Source organism: Schistocerca serialis, chromosome 1 (genome assembly GCF_023864345.2).
Source record: "Schistocerca serialis cubense isolate TAMUIC-IGC-003099 chromosome 1, iqSchSeri2.2, whole genome shotgun sequence".
NCBI lineage: Eukaryota > Metazoa > Arthropoda > Insecta > Orthoptera > Acrididae > Schistocerca > Schistocerca serialis.
This window is the reverse complement of record NC_064638.1, coordinates 652,677,732-652,690,045: the sequence shown is the minus strand read 5'-3', so window position 1 is coordinate 652,690,045 and position 12,314 is coordinate 652,677,732. Positions and strand designations below refer to the sequence as shown.

Below are 12,314 nucleotides of genomic sequence, written 5' to 3'. Positions count from 1 at the left end.
TGTGGATCACAAAATTCTATTTAGCAAACTAAAGTGTCATGGCAATAATGGCATCCTTCTTGCATGGATGGAATCTTACTTCTCTCCTTTTCCACTCTCCCCCACCTCCTCCACTACCTCTCCCATAACTTCCCGACACTGCAACTGGCTGCCTTGTCCTGCCACCATCTAGAACCTGCATGCTACACACAGCAGCAATGACTTCAATCCTCCCACCCATACACTGCTATCCCTCCCCCTTCCCCACTGCACTATGGATTGCTGCTTCTGTTCGATACGGCACAGTTGAATTCTGGCCAAAACCACAATATAGTGGCCATTTAAGGAATTTAAGGAGATGGGACCTGGATAAACTGACTAAACCAGAGGTTGTACAGAGTTTCAGGGAGAGCATAAGGGAACAATTGACAGGAATATGGGAAAGAAATACAGTAGAAGAAGAATGGGTAGCTTTGAAGGATGAAATAGTGAAGGCAGCAAAGGATCAAATAGGTAAAAAGATTAGGGCTAGTAGAAATCCATGGGTAACAGAAGAAATATTGAATTTAATTGATGAAAGGAGAAAATATAAAAATGCAGTAAGTGAAGCAGGTAAAAGGGAATACAAACGTCTCAAAAATGAGATCGACAGGAGGTGCAAAATGGCTAAGCAGAGATGGTTAGAGGACAAATGTAAGGATGTAGAGGCTTATTTCACTAAGGGTAAGATAGATACTGCCTACAGGAAAATTAAAGAGACTTTTGGAGAAATGAGAACCACTTGTATGAATATCAAGAGCTCAGATGGAAACCCAGTTCTAAGCAAAGAAGGGAAAGCAGGAAGGTGGAAGGAGTATATAGAGCGTCTATACAGGGGCAATGTTCTTGAGGACAATATTATGGAAATGGAAGAGGATGTAGATGAAGATGAAATGGGAGGTATGATACTGTGTGAAGAGTTTGACAGAGCACTGAAAGACCAAAGTTGAAACAAGGCCCCGGGAGTAGACAACATTCCATTAGAACTACTGGCAGCCTTGGGAGAGCCAGTCCTGACAAAACTCTACCATCTGGTGAGCAAGATGCATGAGACAGGTGAAATACCCTCAGACTGCAAGAAGAATATAATAATTCCAATCCCAAAGAAAGCAGGTGTTGACAGATGTGAAAATTACCGAACTATCAGTTTAATAAGTCACAGCTGCAAAATACTAACGCGAATTCCTTACAGACAAATGGAAAAACTGGTAGAAGCCAACCTCGGGGAAAATCAGCTTGGATTCCGTAGAAATACTGGAACACGTGAGGCAATACTGAACCTATGACTTATCTTAGAAGATAGATTAAGGAAAGGCAAACCTACGTTTCTAGCATTTGTAGACTTAGAGAAAGCTTTTGACAATGTTGACTGGAATACTCTCTTTCAAATTCTGAAGGTGTCAGGGGTAAAATACAGGAACCAAAAGGCTATTTACAGTTTGGTCAGAAACCAGATGGCAGTTACAAGTGTCAAGGGACATGAAAGGGAAGCAATGGTTGGGAAGGGAGTGAGGCAGGGTTGTAGCCTGTCACCGATGTTATTCCATCTGTATATTGAGCAAGCAGTAAAGGAAACAAAAGAAAAATTCAGAGTAGGTATTAAAATCCATGGAGAAGAAATAAAGACTTTGAGGTTTGCTGATGACATTGTAATTCTGTCAGAGACTTTGCTGTCTCTTGGAAGAGCAGTTGAATGGAATAGACAGTATCTTGAAAGGAGGATATAAGATGAACATCAACAAAAGCAAAACGAGGATAATGGAATGTAGTCGAATTAAGTTGGGTGATGCTGAGGGAATTGGATTAGGAAATGAGACACTTAAAGTAGTAAAGGAGTTTTGCTATTTGGGGAGCAAAATAACTGATGATGGTCAAAATAGAGAGGATGTAAAATGTAGACTGGCATATCTGAAATGCTTTGGTTTAAAAATAATATTACTAATGATACAAAAAAATGGACACTCCAAGCAGCAAGCAGGAACACACACACACACACACACACACATACACACACGCAGACAGACAAGCACAAGCACACCTCACGCACACATGACCATCAACTCCAGCATCTTGGGCCAGAACACAATATCACATGGGATGCAAGCAGCAATCTAGATGGGTTGGGGGTGGGGAAGGGGAAGGAGAAGGGATAGTAGTGTATGAGTGGGGAGAGATATGAATACTGTCTGGTGCAATGTGCAGAGAATAGACTGTCAACAGGTGCAGCATCAGAAGGTTGTGGGGGAGGGAGGTGGAGAAAAAAGAAACAAAAAAGGAGAGGAGTGGGGAAAGACAGGTAGATGCATTGGCAGAGGACTGCACTTGAACAGGGTGGGAGAATGGGGAGGAGATGATGGGGCATAGGGGGTGGAAACTGTTGGGTGGCGGGTGTGGGGAAGTCTGTTGCTATAGGTTGAGGCCCAGATAATTATAGGAGTGGAGAATGTGCTGTGCAGAAACGCTAGTGGTGGAAGGGAGGATACAGATGGCTCAGGTAGCGTAGCAGCCATTGAAATCAAGTGTGTTATGTTCAGCTGCTAGTGTGTGCTCTTGGCCACAGTTTAGCGGTGGCTGTTCATCCTGCTATACAGCTGGTTGGTAGTCATACCAATATAAAAACCTGTGCAGTGATTCCAGCAGAGCTGGTAAATTACATGGCTGCTTTCGCAAGTGGCCCGGCCCCTGATGGGGTAGGATAAACCTATGACAGGACTGGAATAGAAAGTACAGGGTGGGTGGATTGGGCAGGTTTTGCACCTGCTTCTTCCACAGGGGTTGAAATTAGGAGTGGCATGGGGATGGACTAGCACATTGTGGAGGATGGGTGGATGATGGAATGCCACTTTAGGAGGGGTGGAAGTATCTCGGGTAGGATTGTCCTCATTTCAAGGCACGATGATAGGCAATCAAAGCCTTGGCAAATGATGTGGTTCTGCTGTTCCAGTGATGAAGGTGACACTCCTTTGTGGCTCGTTTTTAGGGGTAGTGGGAGGACTGGGATTGTTAGGGGAAATGGTACAAGAGATCTGTTTGCAGACTGTCTGTGAAGTAGAGATGGGCAAACTGAAAAACGTAACTATTTCGAAACAAATGAAACAATACAATGTAATGTTTCGATACGCTGTTTCGAAACAGTGAAACAGTTTGTGTTTTGTAATCTAATAAACCTAGACATTTTATCATCTTGAATGTCTACTGTATAGGTATGTCCATATAAACACAAATGAGGCGCGAGAGCACTAATCATATCGCAGAAAGTATGAAACTATCACTTAGGCATCTTGGCAGTTTCGTATTTCATGCAACAAATGCGCTGCTTTCATGTCATGTGACTTTCATACTTTTCAATTGGCTCAGGACAGCCATAGCTGAAGACAGAAGAACCACCACGAACGGAACTGGAGGTGGGAGCGAACTGCAGAAACAACGGATATGGTACTGGGATTCCCACATTCCGCTAGTATGGGAATATACCCATCCTGCTAATTCCCATGCACACAAAGGGAATCATTGTGGATAATAGGCACAGTGACTATAGACTCACAAATAATGCCAAATAATTCGAATAAATAACAAAATATAACAGAAAAATTTTTGTCTTTCAAGGTGTTTCGAACCGTTACTATAAATTCGCCATGCATCCCAGCCCTTCCTGTTCACCATTACAGTATCAGTGATATGTCAAACAGATTGCTTGCAATTATACCTACATTAAATTTATGTATATGTATAATAACTGTCACTCTACGCCTCTTTTTTATTCAAAATGTTCTAGGCTTACTTGCGTTTCTTAATATGATTACTGTACTTGAACAGAGAAACGTATGTTATAAAAAAAAGTGTAATTTAACTGAATGATTTTCACATATTTATTATTTTGAATGTGAATAGTATGTGTTGTTTTATTGTTTGGTTAATGTTTATAAAGCAAATGTTACGCCATTTCAGAATAGGACAGTAATCTAGAAACGAAGCTTTATTTTCGGATATCTAAAGCTTCATGCTATTGCTTGTCAAAACGATTTCAACACTCTTAAAAGTGTTTCACAAAGTGGTATGTTGTGTTTCAGTACCTGTGCCGAGCCCGAATCTCGTCCAACACAGAGCGGAATGAAACATCACTGTTTCGATACAATCAGTCCGTTCCAAGCACAGGTGGACTGAAACAGCCTTATTTTGAAACAACGATACAGTTTCTGTGTCTGGTTCGAGATTGAATCTGGTCCGGATATCCGAGACAGGGGCGGAATGAAACACCACTGTTTCGAAACAGTGAACCACAGCCATTCCGAAACACTGAAACAGTTCCACGTATCGATACACTGTATCGAAACATAGAAACAGTGGCCAAGTCTACTGTGAAGGCTTTGATGAGACCTTCAGCATAGCTGAGCAAGGGAGTTTTTGTCACTGCAGATACACAGTCCCTGGGTAGCCATGCTATGTGGGAGGGACTTTTTGGTGTGAAAGGGATGACAGCTGTCAAAATGCTGGTACTGTTGATGTTTGGTGGGTTTAATTTGGACAGAGGTGTATATGGGGCCATCAGAAAGGAGGGAGTCAAAATCTAGGATAGTAGCACACTGAGTTGAGGAAAACCACATGAAGTGGATGGGAGAGAAGCTGTTTGGGATGTGAAGGAATGAAGATAAGGTGTCTTGTCCCTGGATCCAGATCATGAAGATATCGTCAATGAACCTGAACCAGCTAGGGGTCCATAAAAAAAGTTGCCATAGGAGCATGCCATGTGGGGGCCGTTGATTTATTTATGTACCTACCCTCCGAATGAGAAATAGTTGAGGGTTAGGATAAAGTTAGTAAGATGTCTGAGGAATAAAGTAGTGGGCTTGGAGTCTGAAGGATGTTGGGAAAAGTAGTGTTCAATAGTGGCAACACCACAGGCATGTGGGAAGTTGGTGAATAGTGAGACGTCATCAACAATGATGAGTAGGGATCCAGGATGTACAGGGGTGGGTATGGTGGAGAGTCAGAGAAGGAAAGGGTTGGGGTCTTTGATGTGGGAGGCTAGATTACAGGCAATTGGTTGGCGGTGTTGGTCTATGAGTACCGAAATTCTTTCAGTGGGGGCACAATAACCAGCCACAATGGAATGTCCAGTATTTTTTGGTTTATGGATTTTGGGGAGCATGTAGAAGGTGGGTGTGCAGGGAGGGTGTGACGAGGGAAATGGATTCGGGGGAGATGTTCTAGTAAGGGCCTAAGGCTTTAAGTAGGGATTGGAGTTTGTGTTGGACTTCTAGGATGGGATCACTGTGGGAAAGTTTATAGGTGGAGGAGTGGCAGAGGCCTTCTGCAGGGTAGTCACTGCAATTCATAACAACAGTGGTGGAACATTTGTGTGCACATAGGATAATTAGATCGGGATTTGTTTTGAGGTTGTCTATGGCTGTTCTTTTTTCTACTGAAAGGTTGGTGTTCTGAAGAAGGGATCTGGGGAAGAATGGTGAGACTAAGTTGGAGTCAAAGAATTCCTGGAAGGTGACTAGCAGATGGTTAGGTGGGAGATGAGGGGGATCACAGTTGAATCATGGTGCAAACTAGAAGAGGCAGGGTTCAATGTTGGAATTAGGGTGGTTTTGGTGGGAGGGACTGGTGGCAAAGAAGTGGTTCCATTCAGGTATCAGGAGAAGGAGAGTAGGTCTTTAACAAATTCAATATGGTTAAATTTGGCTGTAGGGTTAAAGGTGAGGCCTTTGGATACAACTGCAACTTCTGTGGAGCTGAGGGTTTTGGCGGAAAGGTTAACAACAATGTTATGGAAATGTTTTGGCTCTGGATTTGGTGGAGGGTTGATAGGGAGTTTTAGGGGATGAGGCAAGTTGAGAAGATCAGCTAAACAGGGTTTAGCTGCTATCAGGGGTGGATGAGGAGGAACACTGTGGGTATGATAGGGATTGGATGGTGGTGCCCCATGGTGGCAGTAGGATGTCAGCAAGTTTATGGAGGTGGTGTCTGGAATGCTCCTCCAGGTGCTGGAGAGCAAGGGATTCAATTCAGAGATGTACTGTATGGAGTAGGGATTGCAGAGTAATAATATCTTGCCCCAAAAACCAGCCACAAAGGAGTGTCCCCTTCGTCACCCAGTACCACACCAGACTGGAACAGCTGAACCACATCCTTTGCCAGGGGTTTGGTTACCTATCATTGTGCCCTGAAATGAGGGACATCCTATCCAAGATACTTCCCAATATTTCCCACCCCTGCTAAAGCGGTGCTTCATTGCCCACCCAGCCCCTAAAACTTTCTAGTCTATCCCCATGCCACTCCAAATCCCAACCCCTTGACACAAGGATCATATCCCTATGGATGACCCAGGTGCAAAATCTGTCCATTGCATTCCCCCTGAACTTCCTATTCCAGTCCTGTCACATGTTTATCCTACCCCATCGTGGGCTGGGCCACCTGTGAAAGCAGCCAGGTCATTTAACAGCTCTGCTGGAATCACTGCACAGTTTTTTATATTGGTATGAATACCAACCAGCTGTCCACCAGAGTGAACGGCCACTGCCAAACTGTGGCCAAGATCAAAGCAGATCACACTGTGACACAACATGCAGCTGAGCATAACACACTTGATTTCAATGGCTCCTTTTCTACCTGAGCCATAGGGATCCTTCCCTCCACCACCAGCTTTTCTGAACTGCGCAAATGGGAGTTATCCTTACATCACATTCTCCACTCCCGTAATTATCCAAATCTCAACCTACAGTAATATAATGTCCCGAAACCTCCAACTAACTATTTCCATCCCCTCTGTCCTACTCTCTCCTCCCCTTCTCCTTCCTTGTTCACTTGCAGCCCTCTGCCAATGAATCTGCCAGTCATTCCCCACTCCTCTCCTTTTTTGTTCCTTTTTTCCCTAACTCCCTGCCTCACAACCTCCTGACAATGCGCCTGATGGCAGTCTAATCACTGCACACTCCACCAGACAGCATTTGTCTCTTCTCTTGCCACCCACACACTACTATCACTCCCTTTCCCCACACCCTCTAGATTGCTGCTTGCGTCCCACATGATGTTACATTCCGGACCAAGATGCTGGTGGTTGGGGTCGTGTGTGCATGAGGTGTGCTTGCTTTGTGTGTGTGTGTGTGTGTGTGTGTGTGTGTGTGTGTGTGTGTGTGTGTGTGATTCTGTGCATGTGTGTCTCTTTATTGATGAAGGCTGTTGCCAAAAGCTATAAGTGAGTGTCTCTTAAGCTTGCCTATCTGCAATGTGCCGTGTCTTGTTATAAGCTTACCTGCGGAAAATGAGAGTAATTAGGATGTAGAGAACTTACCTAGAATTCCTGCAAGTGTATTGTAGCTTCCATACAAAATATAATCTATGAATATTTTCATCACCTTGTCAGCAGCACACTGACCATCATTAAGAAGAGGTTGTAACACATAGTCCCTTAGCACACTTTCATTGCGATTTATGGCAACAAATGCCAGCTGTACAGCTGTAACACAAAAATATTATTACTAAATTTTATTATAATTTCATTGCAATGAACTTTACATTATTTATTTCTGTTTATAATTTTCTTGTTTAGTATTGGCAAGAAACAGTGTAAAAATTACTAAACTCAGAAATTGTGTTTTCGATCTGTAGCTTTCATGACATATATATGTTCACTGAAGGAAGACAACTAAACAGATAGCCAATACTGGCTTTAAATTTGTTGTTCCATTACATTTGGGGCATGCATCCACATAAATCCTACTTCTTATTGCAATATTTCATGTGTTTATCATTCAGCCCTCTTTGGTGTGACCTCAATGAGTGGCACTACAGCACACTCTCTGTCCTTTTAACCTGGCAGACTGCACCACTACACATGCTGCCATGGATACATAGGCACCAAAGACATTGATTGGTAGCAAAGAAGTACATGTATGCATGAATTACAGCTTGGGCTATGCAGTTGATCCATTCTGCGAAGTTGACATATCACTGTGAGCTGCACAGTGATGACATCTTTGCAAGTTTATTAAAGAAAGCACTGGGTTCCATGGCTTATCCAAATTAAATTCATCACCAAATAAATTTACATTGCTTCTTTCACCCCCATGTCCAGAAAAGATGAAGCTGACATTATATTTTTGACATTTTGGTAGAATATTGAGTGACCAGCATCAATACAGTCCACTGCCACAGCCAATTTATTGGGCTGTAAGAGCTGGATGTACCTATCTTTCAAGGACTGTATGAGTGATTTTTCTGCTTATGAAAGGCCACACTCACAGGGGATCTTACAATCTCCAGGCTTCCAAAAATGGAAGCATCCCTCCTTTTCAATTTCCACTGTGAACTGGATTTGTCCATGAATGGAATTCATCATATTTTAAACATCCTTGTAATTCATGTTCACCATAGGGTCACACTAAAAATGTGTCATCAACATCTCCAACTTCACAGAGCACACATCACTACTGACAAGAGCAGTCTACACTAAAAGAGAGTTTTTGAACCCATTGAGTATTGTCCACAGCAGATAAGTAAGTGTGTATCTGTAGGTGCATGTGCAATGCCATGGTCTGCAAGATTATAAGGACAGAGCAAATGCTGTAGCATCAATCATTCAGGTCACTCAGAAGATGGCTGAATGGTATATGGCCAAAAATTGCAAGAAGAAGGGGAATTTATGCAGCTGTGTTCCCTGGAAATTAATACACCAGTCATTGCACCACAAAAATATAAAGAATCACACTTTAAATTTGTTGTCTGAACATACCTCTGACAATTCCTTTGGCAGAACTAGATGATGATGAAGATATAGGAAATATTCCTCCAATATGAAGCACATTCTTATCTTCCAGCCTAGGTATCCATGATTCCCAAACCTCTTCATTCTGATGCATCCAGGCACAAGCAATACTGCTTATATTATGTTTGTTGTTAGTTTTTTTGTAAATTTTAAGAAGATTCTGGTAATCCTCTCTTGAAAATGTCATCTTGAGTAGTGCCTTTGAAGATTACAATTTTTATTGTTTAATGAATTAAAACAAAGAGTACAGTACAATTGAGAAGATATGTTACTCTGCTTTAAAACTTGGTTACTGTATAGGCAGGCTATTAAGGGAGTCCTTAACACTTCTAAATCAATCTGATAATGAAATCTCATTTTGAATAAACTTTTTCTGGATTCTGAATTACACCTATCATCAAATTTAATTGGCATATCAGCCTCTATTTCAAGGGCCACCTTGACAATGTCCTTTTCAACAGACACCAAAATGTAATGCAGATTTAACTCATGTGGAGATTGGTTTTGAAAGACTCTGTTCACAAGTTTTATTACCTCACTAAACATTTAAAGAGTACTCAAGCTTGATGAAGTGTTTATTTACACTGGGAGCAGTGCTATCAAAACAAAAGATCTAAGAGTAGCCTTACACACAATTTTATTTATAAATGTATTTTGTTTGTACTTCAAAAGACTATCTGAGGCACATTTCTCAAAAAATAAAACTGAAGAGGTAGAGTGAGAAAAAATACAGAGAGAAGTTATTGAAGAGGAACAGTGACTACCATAGGATGTTGATGCTGCTAACAGTAACAGAAGGAGCTATAGGCAGAAACACTGAAAAACAAGTACGAGAAATGAAAGGAAAGGAAGAAAGGGGATTGGAAAAGAGACCACAGGCCTACAGAAAAATGCAAATAATTTCAAAAAAGATGCCTCAGAATAAGTCTTTCACTGTAGAGGAGAAATCACGCTAATTTTGAAACTTTCTGGCCAATTAAAGCTATGTGCACCCACAGAAGAAAGATACTGCAGAGAAATTGCTTTTCCAGTCTTACAGTTGTGTTCAGAATGAATCTTTCACTCTGCAACAGTGTGTGCTAATCCAGAATGGTGTTAAGGAGAGTTTCTATGAAATTTGGAAAGTAGGAGAGAGGTAATGGCAGAATTGAAACTGTGAGAGCAGGTTGTGAACCATGCATGGGTAGCTCGGTACATAGACAACTGCCTCTGGAAACCAAGCTTGTAGGTTCAACTGCTGGCTCAGGCCACAATTCGAACCCATCAGGAAGTTTCAAGGAACTCTGAAGTAAAATTGTAGGCATGGAAAGGAAAAATGATAATAATCTAAAGCGGAGACAAGAAAGAGTTAAAAAATAGAATGATACATTAACAGATTAGTAATACAAAAGGATTGTTTTCACAAAGTATTATTTGTTTTAATGTTAGTGATAAGCATTTTGACATTTATAAGAATTCCTATTCATAGACTGAATATAATTTTCTTCACAAATTGTAGAGAAGTATTTTACATTTTGGCTGCTTGTTTGCTAGGAGCTATGTTAACAGATGAGACTTTACTTTAAATTAGAAATTAGACAATAATCAAAATGAAAAAGGATTTGTCATCGGGATTAAATTAGAAATTCTATGTGAGGCTTCCACAGGAGGAACACTGAGTTTTAACTATATGTGGTCTCTAAGAGGTGTTTCATCCATTGGAAGCATAGGGTTTTGATGTTTGAAATTAAGTCCTAAACAGCATGAGGTTTACATTATGTGAAGTCTATAAGTGGAACTACATCATAAGAAACTGAAGCAACTAAAGAAATTGAGTGTGATTCAGTTGCCTGAGACTGCAGTCATGTATACGAGTTGCATTTGCGTCATTGTGTGTACGTGTGCCTGTTATTGACAAAGGCCTTAATGGCCAAAAGCTATAATTTTAAGAATCTTTTTGTTGTGACTATCTCTGACTCAGCGTCTCTGCTATATGGTGAGTAGCAACTTCCCTTCTCTAATACTGTTACATCCATCCTAGATTTTCCATTGTTTGAAACTAAAGAATATATTTTAGTGATTACTGGAATAGGATCCCTCTTGTTTTCTCAGCACAGTATGTCAAATGTTTACTGATGTTGTGTAGATTACTGGACACCTTTCTCCAAAAAGTATTGTGTTGCTATAGCACACAATGATTACAGAAACTAAGGAAATGGAGAGGTTGAAACACAATGTCAATAAATTACCTTGAATACCACCAGTATGTCACTGAACTGAACTACCTCTCAAGCAGCTAGATTACCTACAGCAATGCCACCTGTGTTAACTCCATGAAGTATTGCAGGGAGTATGGGTATACCAGTTACAACATGGATGAGCAGTAGGGCACCATCAGCTAATCTCTTCCCGATTAAATGCTGGTGATGAAAATTTCCTTCACCACCAGTGTCCAAGGCAGCAGCTCTGGGCTGAGAGTCATTGCTATTTATAGAACTGATTATATGTACCTCAGATAGTTGGAATTATTATTATTTCATTTCCAACATTTTTAAAGTGTGACTACTTTTCCAAAATTCTGAATAAAATGAGGTGCTACCCAAAAATTCCCAGAAAACAGTGATAACTAAAATAACACTTTATCTTATTCATCACCATCACCTTCAGAATAGTCACTTTGAGACTGTATATAATGACCAAAAGTTCCCTAGAATGCATTTTCCATTAGATACTTTAGTACCATTAGCCATTCTGCTTGAATTTCCTCAACTGTCTGAAATAATCTGCCTTTTAACTTGAGCTTCATTCCGGAGAATAAAGAAAAAGTTCACTCTGCACCAGGTTGAGAGAATAAGGTGAATGATGGACAATTGTCAGTTTGTTTTTCACCAGAAATTCCAGGATGATCAGTGCAATGAGTCACAGCACACTGTCATGATGTAGAAACCAATCATCCATGTGGCAGTTTTTTGCTCATTTTCCTCTTGTGCTCTCCATCAACCACCTCAGGACATCAAAGCAGAACAGCACACTGAGGGACTGAAGAGGAGAGAGAAACTCTTTATGTAAAATTGCTTTCATTTTGCAGAAACAGATGAGCACAGTTTTTACATTACTCTTCAATTACCATAATTTCTCAAAATGGGGTGGTGATGGACTGTTTCTTTGTGACAACTGCTACTTCATTTCAGGATTATGCCCAAAAATCCAGCATTCATTACCAGTAATAGCATTCAAAGGAAAGTCTGGTTCACTCTTAAGCCTCTCTTGAAGTTCTCTCGTGCATGCACACTGATGAGAATTTTCAGGACAGACTGCAGCAAACTGTTGCATGTGCAGTTTGTCAGACAAAACTCTTTGGCACAATCCATTAGACAGCTCATGATATTGTGTATCTCCTGGGTGGATGGCCTACAATCCTACAATACCATATTCCAAATGACAATTCCAGCCATATTCCAAATGATGGCTGATGGCCATCCTGAATGAGGATCATTGTTCAAACTATGTTCTGCCATCTTGAAAATGTTTAAATCTGTCATAA

At 41.0% G+C, this 12,314-nt stretch overlaps 1 protein-coding gene across 5 annotated transcripts in view; it reads right to left on the bottom strand.

Moving 5' to 3' along the window:
• LOC126479202 (uncharacterized) overlaps positions 1-12,314 on the bottom strand; it is a 687,919-nt gene that overhangs the window by 69,987 nt on the left and 605,618 nt on the right. For all 5 annotated transcript variants that reach the window (XM_050103765.1, XM_050103768.1, XM_050103767.1 and 2 more), the window contains 2 exons: positions 8,759-8,990; positions 7,319-7,483 (listed from right to left, as the gene is read on the bottom strand). In XM_050103765.1, coding sequence (XP_049959722.1) covers positions 7,319-7,483; positions 8,759-8,990 — 397 coding nt within the window. The remainder of the gene's footprint in view (positions 1-7,318; positions 7,484-8,758; positions 8,991-12,314) is intronic.